This window comes from Tympanuchus pallidicinctus, unplaced genomic scaffold (assembly GCF_026119805.1).
Source record: "Tympanuchus pallidicinctus isolate F22 unplaced genomic scaffold, pur_lepc_1.0 scaffold13, whole genome shotgun sequence".
NCBI lineage: Eukaryota > Metazoa > Chordata > Aves > Galliformes > Phasianidae > Tympanuchus > Tympanuchus pallidicinctus.
This window is the reverse complement of record NW_026294648.1, coordinates 2,561,782-2,584,098: the sequence shown is the minus strand read 5'-3', so window position 1 is coordinate 2,584,098 and position 22,317 is coordinate 2,561,782. Positions and strand designations below refer to the sequence as shown.

At 40.4% G+C, this 22,317-nt stretch overlaps 1 protein-coding gene across 1 annotated transcript; it reads left to right on the top strand.

Annotated features, from left to right (window-relative positions):
• Window positions 1–8: 8 nt before the first annotated feature.
• Window positions 9–10,803, top strand: FAM199X (family with sequence similarity 199, X-linked). The gene is made up of 6 exons (XM_052673363.1): window positions 9–284; window positions 2,704–2,923; window positions 5,056–5,205; window positions 5,530–5,691; window positions 6,795–7,055; window positions 7,399–10,803. Exons 1-6 carry the CDS (start codon window positions 103–105, stop codon window positions 7,567–7,569), a joined length of 1,146 nt encoding a protein of 381 aa, XP_052529323.1. The 5' UTR covers window positions 9–102; the 3' UTR covers window positions 7,570–10,803.
• The last annotated feature ends 11,514 nt before the right edge of the window (window positions 10,804–22,317 follow it).

Here is a 22,317-nt window from a genome sequence, read left to right as displayed (position 1 = left end):
TGGCCGGCCGGCTCCCCGTCACTTCCGGCCGGCGGCCGCTCATGGCGGCGCCTGCGGCTCGGCCTCTGCGTGCGTGAGGCGCCCGCCCGCCTGCCCGCCGCCATGACCGAAGAGCTGTACGAGAAGTTCCTGGCCCCTGACGAGCCGTGCCCGCTCCTTTCGCACCAGCACCCTCCGCGGGGCGGGAGCCTGAGCGAGGAGGGGTGCCTGGACGTCAGCGACTTCGGTTGCCAGCTCTCGTCCTGCCACCGCACCGACCCGCTGCACCGCTTCCACTCCAACAGGTCTGTAGGGCGAGACGCGCTGCCCGGGCACTGAGGCTGTGCCCCGTTCTGTGCGGGCCGGGGCAGCCGCGTAGCTGTGGGCTCTGCTGGGCTTTGAGGCGCGCGGGTTCTTCCCGATTTTTTTTTTTTTAAAAGCGCTGTGAGCGGGCACCTGGGGTGAGCTGTGGTGGTTGTAATTCAAATCGGCAGAGGCGTGGACACCAGCAAGCCTCCGGAGGTTGCGAGTGAGTCAGGAGCTCGGTGACTGTAGCGATCCCATCCTGTGCTGCTAATTAAGGGAAAATCCTTCGGTCTGTAGTTCGTGGAGATGGCCTGTTCTAAAGAAACCGGTTGTACTTGAAAAATAAAAGCCAAGCAGCCCTGCTTGCCTAATTTCACTGTGAGTATGTGTGAACTAAATTTGAGTACAGCTGTATCTTTACGAGAATTGCTTGTGAGACTTCAGCCTTTGGCAGGTGTGTGGTAGTTTTAGTTCCCATTCCAGTGTTACAAAATGCTTGCACTGGTTGTTAGTGTTTCTACTATGGCATTACGAATAAACAGTCTCTCAAGTGAATTTGTGTGAAGTGACAATGTGAAGTGTGAAATAATACTTCAACAGTGTTTTTCAAAGAGGCAGTTTCTTAATTATTGGTTTTTAAATGATTCAGTATGAGAAACACTGATCAAATAGTTGTTGTGATACAGTGATTTTATTTTAAGACCTAACAGTGACAGTGAATGGTAAGATGCTTGGTATTTGTGGACTAAATGCTGGCTTGGGGGATACCATGCATTTGTTTCATGTTTCTCTTTTTGTGGGCCTGTGCTTTCTGAGTGTTGTCTTCAGTGTTGCTCATTTTACAAACTCAGGTACAAAAGTCATTTTGAGTCAGTGCTGTGTTGTGTTGAGTTTAACTGTTGCTCCCAAGGGCTTTCCATGTTTTAAAGCCACAAGTCATTGTAAAGCAGTAGCCCCTTCTTTTTCACCTACTTTATCCCAGCAGGTAGAGCAGGCTCCCTGTGTGTGAGGTGACGGCCTACACCTGCAGTGGTGCTACAGCACACCTGGGGTGCCTGCATGGTTGGTTAGTGTTAGAGTGCCTGTACCTCTCCCTGTGCTTTGGTAGGTCTAAAAACTCTCTGCTCTCCCTCCTTTCCTCAGTGTTTAATGAATATTGAAATTGTGATGTTCAGAATTATGTTGTTATCACCTCTCTTCTATTATACACGGATTGATTACCCTGCCTGCAAAGGTCTGTACCAGTGTGAAATAGCACATGGGTAAGGGTTGCAGAAAGGGAGAGTAGGATCTCATGGATCCTCTATAAGGGAACTTTGTGGAATGCCTTTGATGTCGGATGAATTCATACTTGCCAAATAGATGTGAAATGACTCCACTGCAAACAGCCAGCCAGTATGCAGCCTAAATAATGATGGTGGGGAGCAGCCTGTCTGCCTTATGGCACTGCTCAGCTTTTGCAATTGGGTAAGAAAGTGTTTTCTCTGGTTGGCCAGACTGAAGTGCGTATACTGATAGAATGACAACTTACTGTGCGTGTTTGCATGGTGAATTTTAAAAGCTTTTGCAAATAGCTTTGGCTGTATTGCAGAGCTGTGCTGACTCACAGTTGTCTCGACCTAGTTTTTACCAATGTGTAATATAAATCCAGAGATGGAGGCTGGTTTTGTGAGCTTGTTAAATTCTGACTTGTTCCCAGGAAATACATTCTGTGAAATCTGAGTCTTCAGTCGTTTTATTCAGCAGCAACGTTAACTCTCTTTTTAAAGAAATTATGGGGAAAAAGGTGTTTTGATCTGGCTTAGCAGCGTTTTCATACGTCAGGTTTCCATCTTGTACTTAACTGTAACAACATGTTCATTGGATGTGTCTGTTTTTGCCATACAGAGTTGAAAACAGTGAATAACGAAGCCTCATCTATCTCTATGCTACATTGCCAGTTAAATATTAGTTTTGTATGGGATTGTCATCCTAGAACTACTTCTTGACTCTAATTTGGAATGTAGATTAGTGAGTATTGTACATTCCAAAAGGTTAATTGATTTCCTCCTTAGATTTTCTTATTTCAGTTTTTGTGATAGTTTTAGGAAACTTTAGTATATTAAAAATGAAAATAAAACAGGCAAAAAATGTACATGCTGTGGGATTCGTCATTCTGAGATGGAAAGCGTTAACACTTTACAATGAAAATATAAATATCTTTGGATTTTTGCCTTGCTGTTTTCTGTTGTTAATTGACCTTTTAAAATATTGAAAAAATAGATTTCTTGCATTTAAATAATTAAAATGTATTTCAATGTGAATGCAGTCACATTGCTGACAAGATAATATTTTGAGCCCTAGGGGAAGTAAATGTTTTTCAGGACACGTGATGGCAATGTAGTTGCTGCCTCCTGATTGTTTTGTCCTGCTTTACAGATGGAACCTGACTTCTTGTGGAACTAGCGTGGCCAGCTCAGAGTGCAGTGAGGAGCTGTTCTCCTCGGTTTCAGTTGGCGACCAAGATGACTGCTATTCTCTGCTGGATGACCAGGAGTTCACCTCTTTTGATTTGTTCCCTGAAGGCAGTGTCTGCAGTGATGTCTCTTCCTCTATCAGCACATACTGGGACTGGTCAGACAGCGAGTTTGAATGGCAGGTAAACTGTGAATGTTCCTCTGTAAATGTAAAATTCTATATAGGTTATTAAGGGCTGGATTTTGCTTTCAGTGAAAAATCCTCCATGTTTTTCTTTCCTTGATAACTGCTGAAACCTAGGAGCAGATAACTGAATCTTCAGTGATAAGGAGAACGTTTTGTTCCATTTTGTCCCAGAGTACTTAGTCTGGAGGAGAGTCTGGAAGTTGGCTCCTCAGAGATGAGTGGTTACATATTATGGTTTTTTTGTGAGCAACATACAGGACATAACCTCACAGCTACAAGTTATGTCTTGAGGGTCTGCCCAGCAGGTGTTGTATGACCAGATCTGTGTCTGTTTTCACTGACTTGGCCATCTTGAGTCTTCTGTGGAAATCGAGCTGGCAGCTTGATAAAGTGCAGAAGTCTTGCTATAGCCTATTTCCATTTTTTTGGGGGGGGTTAAATTTAGGAGCTCTCTTTGTCTTCCCTGGATGTGGAAAACTAAACTGTTTTTTTTTCTAGTCTGTATATAATGTGGTCTAGTTTGGTCTTACTATTTTATCAGTCTTTTAATGGTATCATATAATCACAGTGTGGCTTGGGTAGGAAAGGACCTTAAAATCCACACAGTTCCAACTTCTTTCTGTCTGCAGGTTGCCCCCTCTCCCCAGCTCAAACTGCCCAGGGCCCCATCCAGCCCAGCCCTGAGCACCTGCAGGGACGGGGCATCCACAGCTTCTCTGGGCAGCAGTACCAGTGCCTCAACCACCTCTGAGTAAAAAATTTCCTCCTAATATCTAACCTAAATCTCCCCCTCGTTTGATTTAAAGCCATTTTCCCTTGTCCCATCACTATCACAGTCTCCCTCCTGTTTATAACAGGAGCACTGGAAGGCTGCAGTGAGGTCTCTCCAGGGTCTTTTCCAAGCTAAACAAGCCCAACTCCCTCAGCGTGCTTTCATATGAGAGGTGCTCTCTGAGTCCTCTGAGCATCCTTGTGACCCTTTTGTGGTTGTGTTCCAGGTGCTTCTTGTATTGGGGGGCCTTAGGCCTGGATGCAATACTCCAGCACTTAGATCTTCTTGTTTTGTAGACTTAAATCAACTTCTAATGTGTGCATAACTTTGAAATAGGAAATATTGTGCATCAGAATACATTGAAGAATGTGTTTGTTTTGTCATAAAGCTTAGACAAAGCATCTTGTAAATGCAGCATAGGGACTGAATACAGCTTTCAAGAAAGTACAAATTCTGTTCTGAAAGATTCAAATATGCATAAGATAACATGGACTGAAATTTGCTCTGAATTTCTTACTACTTTTGTCTGTTAGTGTCTGTAGGTTTTGAAGTTACAAGTGTGTAGTGCAGCCTGGAGGAGCAATTTTGGTTGGATCCCAATGATTCAATGTTTTGCAGAGGAGTGAAATTTTAGTTGCCTGATGAACTGGGGGATTGTTTTGAAAAGAAGGAATTTCTCACATCTTAGTTAGCTGACAACATGTTTGATTAGTAACCAGCTTTTTTTTAACAAGCCTTTTTTTCAGAGACATGGTTGATTCAACTTGTACCATTTTTGAAAGACTTTTGTAGTTTTGTACAGTGTTCTCTGGCACAATCTGAGTATGAGTAATCCAGCTGTCACACTGTAACTGGAAAAGCATTCAGAAATTATATGTCAGTTGTACATATGAAGTTAGCTAACATTTTGCAGTTGCTTCCAGGAAAGTGGCAATTTTAATTCAGTTGTATCATGTAATTATGGGATGTGGTATAAATTACAGACCTACTCTGAAGAGACCTTTCCTAAAGTAAGTATGTGAGGTTTGGCTTTAGAATGTAATGGGCAGTTTACAGTGAGAGAAGGGAAATACTGAAATGCCACATCATTCTGTTCTTATTTAAATGTAATTAAAAAAAAAAAAAAAAAGAGGTCTATGTTGAGGGTAGTGTGATTTGAGTTTGCTGTGCTTGCAGATTGTAGAAAGGCTAAAGAAGTACTGTAGGTTTTCAGTAATTATTAGGTAGTTGTTAGAGCATACAGATAACGATGGTTTGCTAATTTGACTCTGTTTTGAATTGTTGATTGTGTTGGAATGACTTTAAATGTGTCTGCTGTATTCTAAGGCTTTGTTCTTTCTCTTGCATATTACAAGCTGCCTGGCAGTGACATTACAAGTGGGAGTGATGTACTTTCTGATGTTATACCTAGTATTCCAAGCTCTCCATGTCTGCTTCCAAGAAAGAAAAACAAGCATAGGAATCTTGATGAACTTCCATGGAGTGCAATGACAAACGATGAACAGGTGAAATTAACTCTTTCCATACATGAGAACTGCAAGATAGAGAAGAATCAATGCAATGGCTTTAAAGACGTAGTGGTTGTGTAGGTGTAAACACAACTATTTTCAGTATTGTTTGATTCTTGGCATTAAATCTTGTCTTTTGCAACCAGAATGGGTTGTTTTGCATGTTTTCAAGCTTTTACCTTGAGTTTTTGCAGATTCTCAGTGAGCCAAGGATCATAGGAAGCAATAAATGAGAACATTTTATTCTGATGATCTTTTTTTTTTTTTCATTTGTTAAAATTAGTACACTTCAAAAATTACTTGCTTTTCTTTGGGTTGTAGGTTGAATATATTGAATATTTAAGTCGCAAAGTCAGTACGGAGATGGGCCTTCGAGAGCAACTTGACATTATCAAAATTATTGACCCTACTGCTCAGATATCCCCTACAGATAGTGAATTCATTATTGAGCTAAACTGTCTCACAGATGAAAAATTGAAACAGGTGAGTTAAGGTTTGTATGTATGCCTTTTTGGTTTTTTCAGTTCCTCTAGCATCTGTTTTGTCTTGCAAACTCTTAGAGTCGTGATCAATTCTTCTCTATCATTGTAATGTACAAGGAAATAGACCAGTGCTGTCAAGAAGGAAACCAATTCAAAAATGTGTTGTATGTATTAAACTTACATAAAAGACTGATCGTGTATTTGTTAGAAGTCTAGCAGTCAGTTCTGAAATGCTGGCATGTGTGTAATGAGTTAACCAGTACTGCTTATGACAAAGCTGATTCAGTTTCATGACTGCTGACTGGTTGTGGAGATGAATTTACCAAGAGAACATGAATAAGTGCTTCAGATTCAAAGGAATTAGAGGGAGAAGTAATCCCCTCCTTAAGGAGGAGTCTGTAAACTTAATGTAAAAAGATATGAACCAATATATTTTAAAGATGTTACAAAATACAGATTCTAAGAAGAATGGTGACTGGTTGGTATGGTAGGTATGTGCTACTGCCTGCTTTGTTGTGTTGTGAGGTATTGTTGGGAAGAGATGCAGAATCCTGGCAGGCTGAACTCCTGTGTGTTGCTCTGTGTTTGTGATTGTGATGAATGTAAAGATTGAAAAGGGTAAACAGGGTAAATGTAAAGATTGAAAAGGGTAAACAATCACCACTCTGGTGGATTTGGGCTACTTTATGCTTCAAGATAAGTATCATCTTAAAGTACTACTTCTCCTTTTTTTGATTGTATGTAGCAAAATAAATGGTTTAAATACTTGGGTAAATGTTGTAGTTCAGATGAACTTTACTGGTATTTCTGTTTTGTGTTATTACTGTAACTTGAAAACTGAGGGGAATGAGCAGAAGAGAAGATAAACAGAACCTTGTTACTCATTTTTCTTCTTTCTGCAATGAGGGTAGTACGTAGTTAGGTTAGTTCTCTTGGTGATTGTAAGGTGACTTAAGATTTAAGCAGCCACGGCGAAATGTTCTAAGAGATTAGCTGAACTTGTTCATCGTTACTGATGGGCAGTTTGGTTTCTTTTACATGCAAAGGTGTGTCTCAGTGCACTATTTATCAAGCTTTACTAATTCTATTGCATCTTTTCCAAAGGTGAGAAACTATATCAAAGAACATGGACCTCGTCAGCGATCTGCAAGGGAAAACTGGAAGAGGAGCAGCTACAGTTGTGCCAGTACCAGTGGTGTGAGTGGTGCCAGCGTCAGCAGCAGCAGCGCCAGCATGGTCAGCTCGGCGAGCAGCAGTGGTTCCAGTGTTGCTAACTCTGCTTCAAATTCAAGTGCCAACATGAGTCGAGCACACAGCGACAGTAATTTGTCTGCGAGCGCTGCAGAAAGAATCCGGGATTCAAAAGTAAAAGTTTCTAATTGCATACATATGTTTTAAGCTTTGTATCTTACTACTGTTGCTTAATTGATCCTAAGTGGGACATGAAAGGATGTGTTTAGTAACTGTGGATCTGCTGATGTTACTTAGCCGAGTCAGTACTGGCCATTTCTTCTGGCATGACATCTGTAGAGTAGGTCATCTGATTACTTTTGGGTAAGGTGAGTGAGAGTTCAATGATTTATCTAGCTTCATTAAGTTTTTTCAGACCAGACCTTAATATATCGTTTAACGTAGAAAGCACCTTTAAAGTTGCTAAGTAATATGCTGAACAACATCTCATTTTTGTCTGTTGTCTGTATTTTGACAGAAACGTTCCAAGCAACGGAAATTACAGCAAAAAGCCTTACGCAAGAGACAGCTGAAAGAGCAGAGACAAGCTCGTAAGGAAAGACTGAGTGGATTGTTTCTTAATGAAGAAGTGCTCTCTTTAAAAGTGACTGAAGAGGACCATGAAGGAGATGTGGATGTTTTAATGTGACAGGGGTGAAATTATCAGTGTTCTTTCTAAGCCTTAAACGTATTATTGTTTACATGTATTTCTTGACCAAATTTTGATTAACGTTAACAGTATAAACCAGGTCTTTCCTCAAGTATAATTTTTGTAAGATGTTCTAAGAGTTGAGTAACTTCAGCTTTTTGAGATTTAATTTTGCAAGTAAGACTTCAGAAACTTAATTGACTTCAGAAAAGCTGCTGATAGTTGTTATGGAAAACTGAACTTGGCTAACATGCTACTTTCTTGCAAGGCACATACCTAGGGATGCTTTTGGATGACACTAAGTATGCAGTTCTATATTCCAGCATTTTTTGTTTTCATAGTTTGTGTTATTAAACTTGGCTGTTTTTGTCTCTTTCTTTCCTGTTAGGAAAGTTGTTTAGCTTGGGGGAGGGGGTGAGTGGGATGGTACCAAACAGACTTTAATTCTGTAAGGCTTTCTGTTGGATCATACAAAATCAAAATATTGTGATAAATCCCATTGCTAATAGTTGCTGATTACCTCAAAGTACATAGAAAGTAAGAAGCAGGACTTCTAAAGCAGAAAATTTGTATACATAAATAATGCCTAATTGTATAGTTGTTTAGGAAGCAGGTAGATTTAAGAAAAGGAAAAAAGACAAAAAAAAAATACAATTTGCAAACTTAGTCTTTAAAAAATTATTTTGCAGCTCAGTGTCTAAGTCTGATCAATAGTAAAGGTTGACCAATACATCCCAAGGATTGCTGTAAAGAGATTTAAATGCAATACTTTTATGCATTAAAAGTACATTAATCTGTATTAAAGTTGTCTAGGACCCTTTTTAGAATAGTTAAAAATGCTATTGGAAACAGACTTGCAAACAAGAGGCGCACAGCTTTGGTGTCTCTTTTTCCTTTATTTCTAAATTTATATCTAAATTCATCTTGTAGGCAAGAAAGCTTAGGCATAGACAACAGCTCTGCTTTTCTAATTATATGCTTGCTATACTTGCCCCCTAGCTGAGGATTGAGTCTTCTGTGTGAGTTGCTGCACTGTTCTGAATGTGTTTCAGCATCCTGCTTTTGAAGTATCTCTTAAAATTCAGATGACAGGTGGGGAGGTAGAAGTAGCAGATTTAACCTGTTTCCTCATCATGACTATTTGTAAAGCGGCTTCTGTCCTTGCCTTGGAACTACTGGTTACGATATTCTTTCCACCAGCACCTGAGATAAAATTGATATTTTTAAATTTCAGTGTGAAACGTAAGGGGCTATAAAAGCATTTTCTAATTCTGAGTTCAGAAGGTGATTTTTTTTTTTTACTTTTTTTTTTTTATTAATACTAATGCTTTACTGCTTTCATTGTGCTCTCATTAACTAATGAGTTCAGCGTGGTCACAGGTGCCTGTAAATGCAGCATGTAGCCCAATCCTGCAGAATTGCACAGTCCACTTTATATAGATTTGGGGTGACTTGCTCACTCATTTTGCATGTCTTACACATACTTGTTTGCTGTGACAGCTCAAGTATCTTAATTTTAGAGGTGGCATTCCCTATGGCCCTGAAATAAGTATCTGAACAATGACTTCTGAAAGGGCTTTGGTGAGATACAAGTGAGGTCCATTCTCTAACTAGTACATGTGGACTTTGTCACTCTCACTGCTGCCAGACTTAGCCATTGATTAAAAAAAGCTGTGTAATGTCATTTTAAACTTGGATGTTAGCTACTCTGTATTGCCCATCATTTGGCTGCTAACCAGAAGTGACTGTTTCCTGTCAGTATTCACTTGCACTGCTCTATAACTGGTTGATACCTCTCTTCCTTCTGTAGAAATAATACTAAGAAGTTTTTAGTGGCATACAAGGATGCAGTGCCTCAGGGCGATGGAGTTTGAGGGGTGTCATTTTAGTCCATCTCAGTAGCCTTTCAGAGTTTAAATTCCTCGGGCTGTGTTGAGAGCTGGAACTCCTTGTTTTGATACCTGTCTGCTTGCTTCCCGAGGTTATTAAATGAGAGAGGATAGTATTTCCAGCTTGATCCTAAGAGAGTACAAATTAATCCAAGTGATTAAATTGTTCTGATTACTCACCTGCTGCAGTGGAGAAAAGTTCCTGGTGCCATGGTAGCTGGTTGGGGTAGGTCATCTCCAGCTGGATGCTTCCATTGCTTCAGTTCAGACAAATGGACATAAAAGTATGGGCTTACAGGGGTGCCAACTTACAGCTCTGTGATCTTGTGGTTCCAGAGTGATTTTAACCTAAGAATACAAAACTAGGAATGCTCTGATCAGATCCTTCATGACTGCTTGCTTCCCTCTGTGTTAAGTACTTGGCATCTCTGAGAATTGCACTAGGAATAGCTGTGGGATTCGGACTGTATCACATACTTCTATGTGCACTTTTGTCTTTTGCATCCTTCTTAGTTTCTAATGACACCCTAATTTTGAGTAGGGGTGAGAGGAGAGGTGTTGTTCTCAGATTCTGCAAAATACTGTATGCTTAAAATTAGTAGTGGATTCTTGTTGCGTTAGTCATTGAAATTGTTGTTAAACCTCATCTTGCTGATTCAAGTGTTCAGCCACTGCAGCTGCTGCTTTGTTTTTACAGGAGGCTATCTACAGCTTGCTGGGTTCAGATAGGTGCAGAACAACAGTAGACTGTTAAAATTCAGACTTATTTTGTAGTGTGTCTAAAGAAGAAAAACCAACAGCAAAACTCTGCGTTTCCTTCATTGAAGATAAATGTCTTTAAAAGCAGAATAGAGACACATAGGGGAAAAAAAATAATAGATGTATTGCTCCATGGTACTGAAGCTGTGCAACTATGTGCTTTGTACCCACTGTAATACAAATGTAATTATTTAAGCTGTGTAACATTAATGGTTTGCTTCCATGGTAACTTTTTCTCTAAAAAGGCTTAGAAGGAGCACTGAAAGTCTGATTGCAATAAGACTGTAAACAATAGAGAACATTCTTTTCTAATATAATTTTAACTATAAGGAAGAAAGCTAGCTGCCTGACAAACCTGTCTAATCTGTGTGTGTATCTGATGTTGCCCTTTGTTAAGACATGAACTATTTTTCTTTATGTGGGAAACTGATTAAAAGAGCATATGCTGAGTAAGGGGTGCTTACTAAGGAGCAATCAAGGTGTTTGCAAGGCTTTCCTAGGTTTAACTTTTAGTTTTCATACTGTGGTTTGAAACCTGTGAAGATCATGGTCGTTCTTTGGGGGAAAAATGGAAAACAAAACAAAACCCCACCACAACTATTTGAATTTATTCATATGCATTTACAACAGAGCGCATACATGGTATAGAAGCATATAAAATGGCAATATTTACCGTTCATCTATGCTGAATGGCCTGAAGCCATTCCTTTTTTCTTAATGCTCTTTGAGCTTTGAATTCAGTTGGTGCGTTGGTCTCTAAATACCAACAAACCTGGCTGTTCTGGGGCTCTTGAGGTTCATTCTCATAAGCCAGTTTTTCATGGCTGACGTTAGATTTATTGGTTTAAGATTCTGAATCTTGCGGTTTTTGGGTGCAGAAAGGACCTAATTAACCACTGTTTTCCATCTAAGAATGGCAAAGTTCAATTATTAATCTTCTAAGTGCAAATGTTAATAATATTCAATGCTTGACTGTTTTGACTATTAACTCTGATTAAGCATACCTGCATTCTCTCTCATCTGGCTAACTTTAAAGTACTTCTAAATTATAAATAAATTCTTCAGTTAAAAAAAGTGACGTTGAAGCCTTGAATACAGTTAATAACCAAAGCAAGGAGAAAGTGAGTTTTTTTTTCTTGGTTTTTTTTTGGAGTTGGGGGGTGAGATGGATGGTATAGTTTAAGTGGTACTGCTTACATTGAGGCTTTTTTTCAGGTTCTTTGCTAATTTTATTGCTAAGATGCACTTTTGTATAGAGAACTCTTTTATGTACATTCTGTATCTACTTCCCACAATGTTTATAGAGGTTTTTCTGAAGTTGTGAAGGATTTACCAATTGCCATGCTGATGACTGATGCTGTTTACTTCAAACTTTTGTTGTATTTGAAAATAGTCATGTGCATATTGGAATACAGGTTGGAATTAAAACTGATGACGTAGCAAATTTATTAAACTATGTGATACTTGTTCAGAACAGGGTTATTCATACATTGGGTTTATATATTCACTGTTCATGGAGAAAGAAGTAAAATGAAGCATGCAAACTCTTTCTTTGACAGAAGGCCCAGCAGTCCCTCCCTAACTAAAGTAGTTTGACCATAAAACTTGATCAGAATCCTTTCTTAGGGGGAAAAAATTACAAATGATATAACCCAAGTATTTTGTATTGAAACCTGTCTCTTTTGTTACTGATTTCTGTGCCGGAGGATTTTTGAGATATATACTGAGATATATCTATATATCTATATCTATCTATCTATATATATCTATATCTATCTATCTATCTATATATTGAGATATATACATGCTATGTAGCTGTGGGCCTGGATGTAGGAAACCTGATCACTTCTGTTGCTGGCAATAACTGGATTTTCTTCTGCTGTCATCCTCAGTGTCTGTAGCCATCAAGCTATCACCTATCCTGTAATATTTAAAATCCCTAACGAGACTGCCTTATAAACTCCTGGCCTATCTTGCTCTTAAAGGCATATGCATGGTGAATACGTGTCTGTATTGTAAATCAGTTCTCATCTGCTACAGTGAAGCAGGTATGGTGGAGATTCCAGAAACTGGAGATGCACACCAGGCTGTGCAGCAGCAGGCAGGACACGGTGGTGGCTTTGCAATAAGCAGAGTTTGAGTAGGCTACTGTGAGGATGCTCTTGTCCACCTGTGTGTTCTGTCTTGTCTTTGAACTTCCTTTCATATTCTCTGTCTCAGCAACCTTGGAGTTTTGTGTGTTGCATTATGAAAATTGCTCTTCTTCCCCCCCACCCTGGAAACAAGCACTTTCTGAAGAGGTGAGAACAGCTGGTTCACTGGTGTTCCTCAGTGTTCAGAAAGCTAAAATTCACCGGCCTAATTCTGTACGTATTGCGGGATGGTAGAGGGTGGGTGGGGATGGAAATACACATAACAGCAAATCTTGTCAAAACGTCAGAAACCCGTAATTGTGGAGCGTGTGACTGAGAGAATGTAGAATACAACTGTGAAGGTACTGCTGTTGTGATGCTTTGCCTTTACTTAACAGCTGTGCTTATAGGATGCTTTCACCCAAAGGTGAGTGAGCGTGCAAAGTACTTTGCAGCAAAATGAATGGAAATGCTTCCAAGGTCCTTGGCTCCTTGTGCTCACTCACACTGAGGATTTGTTGCTGTATGGATGGTACCCAGAAGCTTTTGCTTGTGTTTTCTGAACCAGGTGGTCTCACTGAGCTGCAGTGCTGTGGACTCCTGAACCTCCTCAGGAAGTCCCATTGCAGCAGTTCATTGCTCAGCCACTCAGCTGTTACCTCGGAAATGGATTTTCTGGTTTGACTGTGGAGTGAGTGTGTTATACTGTGTGTTGTGGAACTCATTATCACTACTTAAACGTTTCTTCATTTATCCTTCTCTCACGTGTAACAAGTTTCACTTGTCTTGCTTGGTGGCCAGGCACTACCTGGGCGTAAGTTGAACCAAAATTTCCACACTGGCAAAATAAACCAATTGATAAATTTCCTTTATTAAATTGTTAGGAAAAGATAGCACTGGGTATGATCTTGCTGTCTTCAGCCTTCTCTAGCTACTGGCCTGCATTATACACTTTATCTAAACATTTACTAGTACAGAAGAAGCTATAATTTGATTCCCTGAGATCCTTTGTATGTGAGCTTCAGTGTCTTGTGTCCTATTAGATAGAAGACTTTTTTCACTCCCTTGCAGAACACCCATCTCTTCTAAATAGTTTTGTTGGTGCCGAGTTGGAATTTCAATTCAAATCTGCATTTCTGATCTGCAATCTCATTTTATGCTCCTTTGCACAGGCTTCCATCAGCAGCATCACTTGTGTGACAGCTTGTCTCTTGTAATGCAGACTACTTTCCTGAAGCTAAAATGTGGTAGATTAGCTGTGCTGTGGAGTTTCTCCAGTGCTACTTGGGTGTCAGTACCTGCTGCATTTCTGGGTAGTTTATGTGGGAGAAAGATTAATGGATGTGTGTAGGAGGTGACTGATGCGTAGTGAAGATAACTAATTCACTCGGTCCCACCAGAGGGAGCACTGTAGCCGTTGTAGTTCTTGAGAATCCAGCTGCTTGCGTTGCTTGCAGCAAATGATTTTCTTGTTGTTATTTTACATCCTGTTTAAACAAAAAATATGAGGGGAATTAAGTTTTGTAGTAATTCTGGGGAGGAAGCTGATTGTACACTGTGCCACTGCTTTAAACTTCCCACTTGGTTTTGCATTCAGCCTTCCTCAGTGTGAGCTGTGGATTTTGCACCTGGTAAGGCTGTGTGCTGATAGAAAACGAGCAGGCAGCTCTTAATGCACTGATTCTCATCATATAGATGCCTACTGTATCACTGGGAGGCAGCAGGGAGAACATGTAGTTGTGCCATTATTTTTTAGAGTAATACCTTCTGCATGGGGCTTTGGGGCTTCCTTTGGAGCAGAGGAAAGTGCTGCTTCAGCTGGAGCTGTTCTGTAGTGAAGTTTTCATTTATTTTTTTTCTCTGCTTGTCTGACAGTTCTTGCTAGTGCTAAAAAGCTCACTAATGGACTTCACAACAGAGAGAATGTGAGGACCTCTCCTTGGAATCTCAGGTTCATTATTGAAGCCAAGCTTTTATTGGCCTCATACAGGGTTAGGAAGACATTGAGAAAATGCGAAGAGAAATGCAAGTTCTAGTCACTGAATGAAATACTTATTTAGACAAATGTTTGTTCAGTGTGTGGCTCTTTCTCAAGAGCCATTTATATCAATAGAAGTACATAAGCCATTATCAGATACAGAAGCCTTACAGCAGTGCTCCACACAAATCCAAAAGCAGAGCAACTGTAAGCAAGGCATTAGTGAAACCAGCTACAGATCCTTACCTGCCACTATAAGTTAATAGAAATATTTAAATGTATGTAAATATCTATAGGTTATATATATAGTTTTTTGATTGAAAATTATCAAAATACCTTAGCAGAGAGATGCGTTCTCACAATCAGTTGGAAAGCTGTTGTTGTCAGGCCTTGTGTGCTGGCTGGTTGTGGGTGATCTGAGACTTCTTTTGCAAGTGTATTTCTGGTCCTTGTGTCCACTGAGCTCCTGTAAGGAAGTGCAGCTTCTTTCTGTAAGTGCTTCTCATGGGAGAAATAGCATCTTGCAAATCCCGTGACCTACTAGCATTCACCTTCACAGCATACTTGGCCACTGTTTTTTCACTGTCAGGAGGACTGGTATCATTGCCTAGTGCTGAGAAAATCCCGGGCTTGGAAGTGCTCAGAAACATGGGTGTTTCTCCTGACTGCTTGCAAGAAGGGATGTTTCTGACTGTATTGATTGGTTAAATGTTGTCATCTGAGTCTAACACCTTTAATGAGTTGCACTGTGCCAGTATATCTTCAAAATACAAGCTGCCTCATGTCTAGGAGCTGTATGCTACGTCTGCTGTGGGACAGTTGATGTGATGCTGCTCAAATGCACTTTTCATTTCAAGATGGAGAACTGACCTGAAGGGTGCTTGGTTCTGCTGTGACTACAGTGTGCAGTTTCTTGTGAATGCATTGCTTATTGCTGCTTATGTATGGGAAAAATTACAGAGCAAATGGTCTGAAAGCTAAGATGCCGAGTTCAGAATAGCACTGCAACATCTGCCTAGCTGCCTATCCGCAAGGTGGCTGCTGTGGAGACTTCCTTCCTGGGCTCTCGGTAGCAGATTCTGGTCATTCTGGAATTTCTCTCGTAGGGAAAATGTGTGCCTGGCTAATTTTGAAAGGGAGTAAACCTTTAAATGATGATTGCGGAGTAAAGAGCTTTAACAGAATCACAGAACTGTGGAGGCTGGGAAAAACCTTTAGAGATCGAGTCCAACCCCCTGCTAGAGCAGGTTCCCTACAGCAGGTTGCACAGGTAAGGTGTCTGGATGGGTCTTGAATATCTCTAGAGAGGGAGACTCCACCTTTCCGGGCAGCCTGTTCTGCTGCTCTGTCATTCTCATGGTAAAGTTCTTCCTTGTGTTCCAGTCTCTGCCTGTTGCCCCTTGTTCTATTGTTGCTTGCTACAAGGAAGAATCCGCTCCCATAGCTTGACTCCCACACTTCAGTTATTTATAAATAGTGATGGGATCCCTCTTGGCCTTCTCCAGGCTGAACAGCTCCAGGTCTCTCAACCTTTCTTTGTGCTGAAGATGCTCCAGGCCCTTCATCATCTTTGTGGCCCTCACTGAAGTCTTTCTAGAAGATCCCTGTCTCTTTTGAAGCGAGGAGCCCAGATCTGAACACAGTGATCCAGATGTGGCCTCACCAGGGCAGAGCAGAGGGGGAGGATCACTTCTCTTGCCCTGCTGGCTGTGCTCTTTTTAATACCAATGTCCCATTGGCCTTCTTGGCCACCAGGGCACACTGCTGGATCATGGGCAAATGCTTATCCACCAGGGCACCCAGGTCCTGCTCTGCAGAGCTCCTTTCCAGCAGATCAGACCGTAACTTGTACTGATGTGTGCAGCAATTCCTCCCCAAGTACAAGACTCTACATTTGCTCCTGTTGAACCTCATCAGGTTCCTCTCTGCCCAGCTCTCCAGCCTGTCCAGGTCTCGCTGAATGGCAGCACAGCCCTCAGGTGTGTCAGCCACTCCTCCCAGCTTTGTATCATCAGCAAACCTGCTGAGGGTGGGCTCTATCCCTTCCTCCAGGTTGTTGATGAAGATGCTGAACAAGACTGGACCCAGCACTGACTTCTGGGGTACACAAGTAGTTACAGACCTCCCACAGTGTGATACACATTCTTCCTAAAAGCCTACATAACTGTCTTGTATTTCTTGTTATCTAGTTCCTGTCTACATTTCCTGAAAATAAGTGCAGCATGGCGGTCATGAAGACTCCTTAGGAGTTACTGAAAAGATGTTTTTAATTAATCATAGACCTTCCTACTTGTTTAAGTAATTCTCATTTCTTTGTATTTGTTGCCATTCTTAGGTAGTTAAAAGGCACTTGATTTATTCCCTGCTTCCTTTTTTCAATGTAGAAAATGATTAGTTGTGGGGTTTTGTTTCACTTTCTTGTCCTGTTTGGTTTGATTTTTTTTTTTTTCTTTTTTTAGTACTAGGAACCAAGGAAGAGCTGAATCAAGTTCCTTTTAACAGCTGGCTAACTTTCACGAGTGCACAACACTGTTGCATATAGTTTAGATCACTTTTCAGATATAATGTCTCCTGTGTTCAACTTCAGTGATCAACTTTGCTCAGTAATTGATCGAACTGTCACATATTCATTTAACATTCTTTAAATCATATCTGATGTTGAGCCAACTCTGCTTGCAATAGACCCTGTCTGGCAGTACAGGGTTCCAGGGCCTATCGGATGTAGGCTTGGTTAAGATCTGTTGACTTGGAAAATTACCCATTTTTTACATTGGAAGCAATCACTCCAGAAACAATTTATATTGGCAGATTTAGGAGGCAGATACATACATGTGTAAGCACATGCAAGTATTTAATTTCATTAAATGAAATGTGAAGAAAAAGGTGCTATGGTGCCAACAAATCTTTATGAAGCTTGAAAGAACTTTTTTTTTCTGTGAAGTAGTTAATAAGGTGAATTTATTTACCAAATAGAGAGTATTCACAGTAGATGTATGACTTGTAAACACGTTGCTCAACAAAAGTCCATGTACTTCCTCCTGAAACAATTTAGCTCATAAAACTGTTTGTAGAAGTTACAAATGTTAGCCAACCAAAAATGAAGCAGTCTAAAATCTCAGTACAAACCCATTTGTGGACAGATAAACCCATTTGCAGGCAGATAAAATGAGTGTAATTTATGGTCGAGATACCTTATTGGCACATGTATTAAAATTCTGGAGTATGTCTGTTTTTCTTGGTATTGCATTAGCTGTAATTTCTATGTAATGCTTCAATTCATTTATATATTTGCACAGGACACTATCTGATAAAAGAGTGCCAAACTGTGTATAAGGAGGTCATCACTTTAGCTTAATTGCGCACGAATTTCCTGCGGGCTCTGATGCTGAAGACCAATAACAAGACTGCTACAGCTAGAATAAACTCATTAGCCTATAAATTTAGAGCTTCTACCTGCTTTGCAAAGAGAGAATCATCTCTAAATGAGCCTAGTAACATTGATTTGTGATTAATCATTTTACTTAGTGACTCATCTGTGATCACGGTACAACAAAAATGTCATGTTTGTTTAGTGGCATTAACTCCATTTATCTTCTCTGCATTCAGAGAATTGCTGGGTTGTCAATGTGGGATTGGGAATACAGCTCTGAGCAGTGCTGTTGCTAAAGGACTTACGATGTCAGTTTATCTAAAACAGAAGTTAGACCACACAAAAGAATAATTTTTTTGATAAATGTTCCCTTCTTTGAGAACTGGTTGTTCTACTTGATCAAGCCAAAACATTTATGGTGATGATTGTGTGCAAAAAAACAAATTAAAAGCAAATTAATTTAACCCTAAAAATTATATTTATTGTAGTTGCTTCTGTTATTATTATTTTTCTAGGGCTGTCTGTGTAAGTTAACAATACTCTCAACTCTGTATTTTGCCAAGTAAACCCAACTGTTGCCCGTTACTTCTAGTTTGCCATGTTGTTATGACATTCCTAGTTAGATGCCTTCAGAATGACTTTTCTAAAAATGCTCTGACAAAGTGTTTATGGAAAGTGATAGTCGTCATCTTTAGGAAGTATTCTGTTAATGGCTCTGTGTTAAGAAATATGGGAAACCCTTCATGTTTACTTTCATTAGATTAAAGAAGTCTGAAAAGAACTATATTGTTCTTTGCTAAGACTTGCATTGCTCAAAAAATGGAATTAACACATTAAGAACTTTTTTTTTTTTTTTTTATAGCCTTCCCTATTCAACAATGTCATGATGGCAAAGATCTTCTTTCCCAGTCCAGCAAATAGAGACTTGGTCTGGAAAGGAGATGCCTGATGTCTCACGAGTGATGCCACACTCCTGTGCCTTAACTGTTGGCAGTGCTCTTGTCTTTTGCTATTCCTCTTCTGCATTTCAGCTGTTGTGTTCAAAGTAAAGTCTCTTTCTTCAGATGTCTTTCTACAGAAGTCAGTGTTGCAGCACCAAGATCTTAACCAGGGCTTCTGCTCATTGCCAAAGTGAAAACTGAAGATGAATCACCCTCGTGAGCATTTCTGTACTCTTCAGCACAGTACTGTGAACGTGCCTGGAGAAGGATGAGGTTCTTAAGAGCAGAAAACACTGTACTGATTTCCCCAGTGTTACAGTTGGAAAGATTAGTGTGGTGGAAATGTGATGCAGGGGTGAAATGGCAAAAGGGACAAACAGGGGAAGAATGCTCACCCCTCTCCAAAGATCTGGGCTCATGGGGAAAACTCCACAAAGGAGGGATCTCAAACCGAGGTCCTTTCAGTGGCTTTCAGTGTCTAAGAGAGGTGCAGCCAGGCTCCACTCCTTCAGCTGTGCTCCCAGGGCTGACTGTCCTTTCCCCAGGTGATCAGTCAGTGTTCAGGCTGTGACTCAACAGTTCCCATACACCCAGTGAGACTAAACTTGTAAGAGTTGGATGTTTTGTCTTAGGATAATTGGATGTGGGTCATGACAGAAGTCCGGAAAGCTTTTGTTTGGCAAAGTATGCCCTGATTAGGTAGCATTGTTAAAAATATCCAAATACTGGGGAAAGTGCTCTCTGGATAGTCTATGGGTAAGTAATTTTCGTGCCACACAGGAGAGCAGACAGAAAGCAAAGTATAATTCATGTTTTCTGACATGGAGCATGTACTAAAGCTGAATGTCACAACACAACGTGGGGCAGTACTGAAAAGAGCTGTAGCTACTTGTAATGCAGATTCCTGATTTTTGTTCCTTTTATAGATACTTCCCAACAAAACAGAACCTGGAGCATGCAGAGCAAGCCATCTCTGAAGCTGAAGACTGGAAAAAGAGAAGTTACAAACGCTGATTAGCTAGGTGCTGTTTTAGCCAAAAAGATCATTTTGCTCATCTTTGTATAGTGGTAAGATGATAAAAGGATTCACACTGAATATCAGATCATAGAATCATAGGAGGAGAAAAGATGAATCTGAGAAGGAAAGAAAGATCCTGGGAAACTTTGGTGAATGAGCAACGTGTACACCCAGGGTGTCCAGTGTGGATGAAAAATACACATCTGTATTGCTTACTGAAAATAATAATCTGAGTTAGATCTCTACCTCAGGAAATTACTTTAAAATCACTAATCACTTGCATGCATACATAAATATGACTGGCCTTTGGTTCTATATCTAGAGATGTGCTTTCAGGCTTTCTTGTGACTCCAGAGGCTGAAACTTATCTTTAAAGGAAGAAACACATTCCTGCAATTTTATAATGGTATCACTGACGCTTTAATAAAAACAATATCTACTTAGAAAGCTTGGATGATGCACTGGGGGATTATCTGTATTGTCAGTGTAAGAAATCTTGAATTTAAAACAGTCTTGTTTGCAGCTTCTGTGGGAGGCCTTTTTTCTTTAACTTTACTGCTCAGACTGCCCATTTTCTGTGCAGTTTTGTAATGATCAGTATGAACATGCTCGATCTGTTCAAGCTGAATCATTCAACCTAAAGTTCATTTGTTTGACTAAAGTCTCTCTAGAGCCACTTGTGGCCTGATGGCTAGCGTGGCACAAAGATACTAGTGCTCCATAAATGTGTACATAAATCATTAACTACTTAATTTGGGTTTGGAAACCAGAGGCAACAGAGTGCTCCATGGGGAAGAAGCTAAATTTGTCTCTCTCCATCATGAACAAGCCATCTGCAGGGAGCTGGAATGCATTAGAAAGATGAACAGTAATGGTGGAGGTGAATATAGGTCTTCTGTTGCAGAAGAGCACAGCAGTTCTTGCAAGCAAGGAATGCACTGAAATCCAGGGTCTGAGACAAGAAACTTAACTGGAGCAGGAGGGATCTACTGATCTAGGCAGCCATTTAGTAGTACTGTCAAAAAAGAAAAAAGTTGAGAGGGATCTTATTTTGGGTTTTGGAAGGTGGCATGGGGAATAAGACTGCTTGATGATAAGGGAGAGAAGTTTTGGTGCTTATTTAATGCCGCTCAGTAGGATTTCATGCTTTAAACAGACCTGAAAACCCCACGTCAGCAATATTTTTGTCATTCAGACTGACTTTTTCTCATCGCTTCCCTTGTTCCTTTCCCGTGGTTATTTATTGAGGAGCTGTGTCCTGCTGACTGATGTTCTGAGAGGAATGTTATTGCTGTTGGAGATTGTGCAAGGGATTCTGTCTTTGTGCTGGCGCAGGGCAAAAGATTTGGAACTTCGTAAAGGGAAGCTGTGAGAAGTTCAGTTTTTAGACATAAATTGATGGAGAGCAAGTGTAAGTATTTTGTAATGAGATCAGTGAAAGAACTCCACTGTCTGAAGCTTTTGTTTAACTTGTTCAGTCAAACGAGGCTGGGTGGGTGTATTTAGATATCTCAATGCATAGAGCCCCAGTGCTGTTTGTGTGCTGAAGCTGGCTGATCCCATACCTGTCCCTGCCAGCCTGAGAGATGGTTTTGCCCCAGTTCATAAAAGGAGGAACTGAAGGTGCGGTGAGGGGAGCCTGCCAAATATTGAGCAGAATGGGAAGCAGGACCCTCCATCCTTCTTCCTGACTTGGCTTTTTGTATCTATTCCTTTTTTTCTTAACATTACAGCACTACCAGATTACACCTTTTCTTCCTCAAATTGTTCAGTTGATAGTGTTGTGTGAAGAGTAGGGTAAATGGGGGTCTGCAGGTGCGTTCCCAAGTTCTTGTATTTGTGCCACACTGCCACTCTGTTAACAATGTGTAACTGCTTCAGGAGCAAGCGTTTTGGTATTTCAGTAATATATTTTTTAACGGAAGGCTTTGCCTACCAAATCTCAGTGACAGTTTTCTATTTAGTAAAGCAGACATTTTTAGAAGTTCTTCTGTAAGCATCAGATGGGCTTTCTTATTCTTAGGGAAGCATTACTTAAGTATTTGTGCCAGTGTCTCTCAGTGTTTGATCTGTCCTAGATGAGATGTTTGCTTTGTCTTAGAATACATAGCATCTAAGTGGTCTACTTCAGGTCTTGATGGAGGTACAAATTTGGAAGAGCAGTATATGAAGGAGTACCATTTTGGAAGGCAAACAGGAACATCACAACCACAGAATTGTAATCAGTCACTTCAACATAAGGATCTTAGCAGTGTGCTGGAAGATGAAATGCAAGTGGCAAGCCAGCATTGTAGCAGAGATTTGTTTTACTTTTTAGTATAAGACTTAGAGATAGCTTGTCAGCTCTGATAGCTTGGAAGGTCAGCTACAGTGGAGGATAAATATATTGAAAGCAGTAGTAGGTTTTCAGGGGTAACGTTTTAATTTTATTTCAGATATCAGGTGAAAGTAACTCCAAAGAATTTAACCCAATAAACCGTTGCTGTGTTCAAGACAGCAGTGTAAGGAGTACCTTTTTTTTTTCTATAGTTGCTAATAGCAACTTATGTGGCGGACATAAGTGCAGCGATTTAAAAGGACGCTGTGGTAATGTGAATTTCTTCAAGTAGTTAAATAGGGATGTCTTTCACCACAACGGCCATGTCAGCTCTGCTCCCTGTC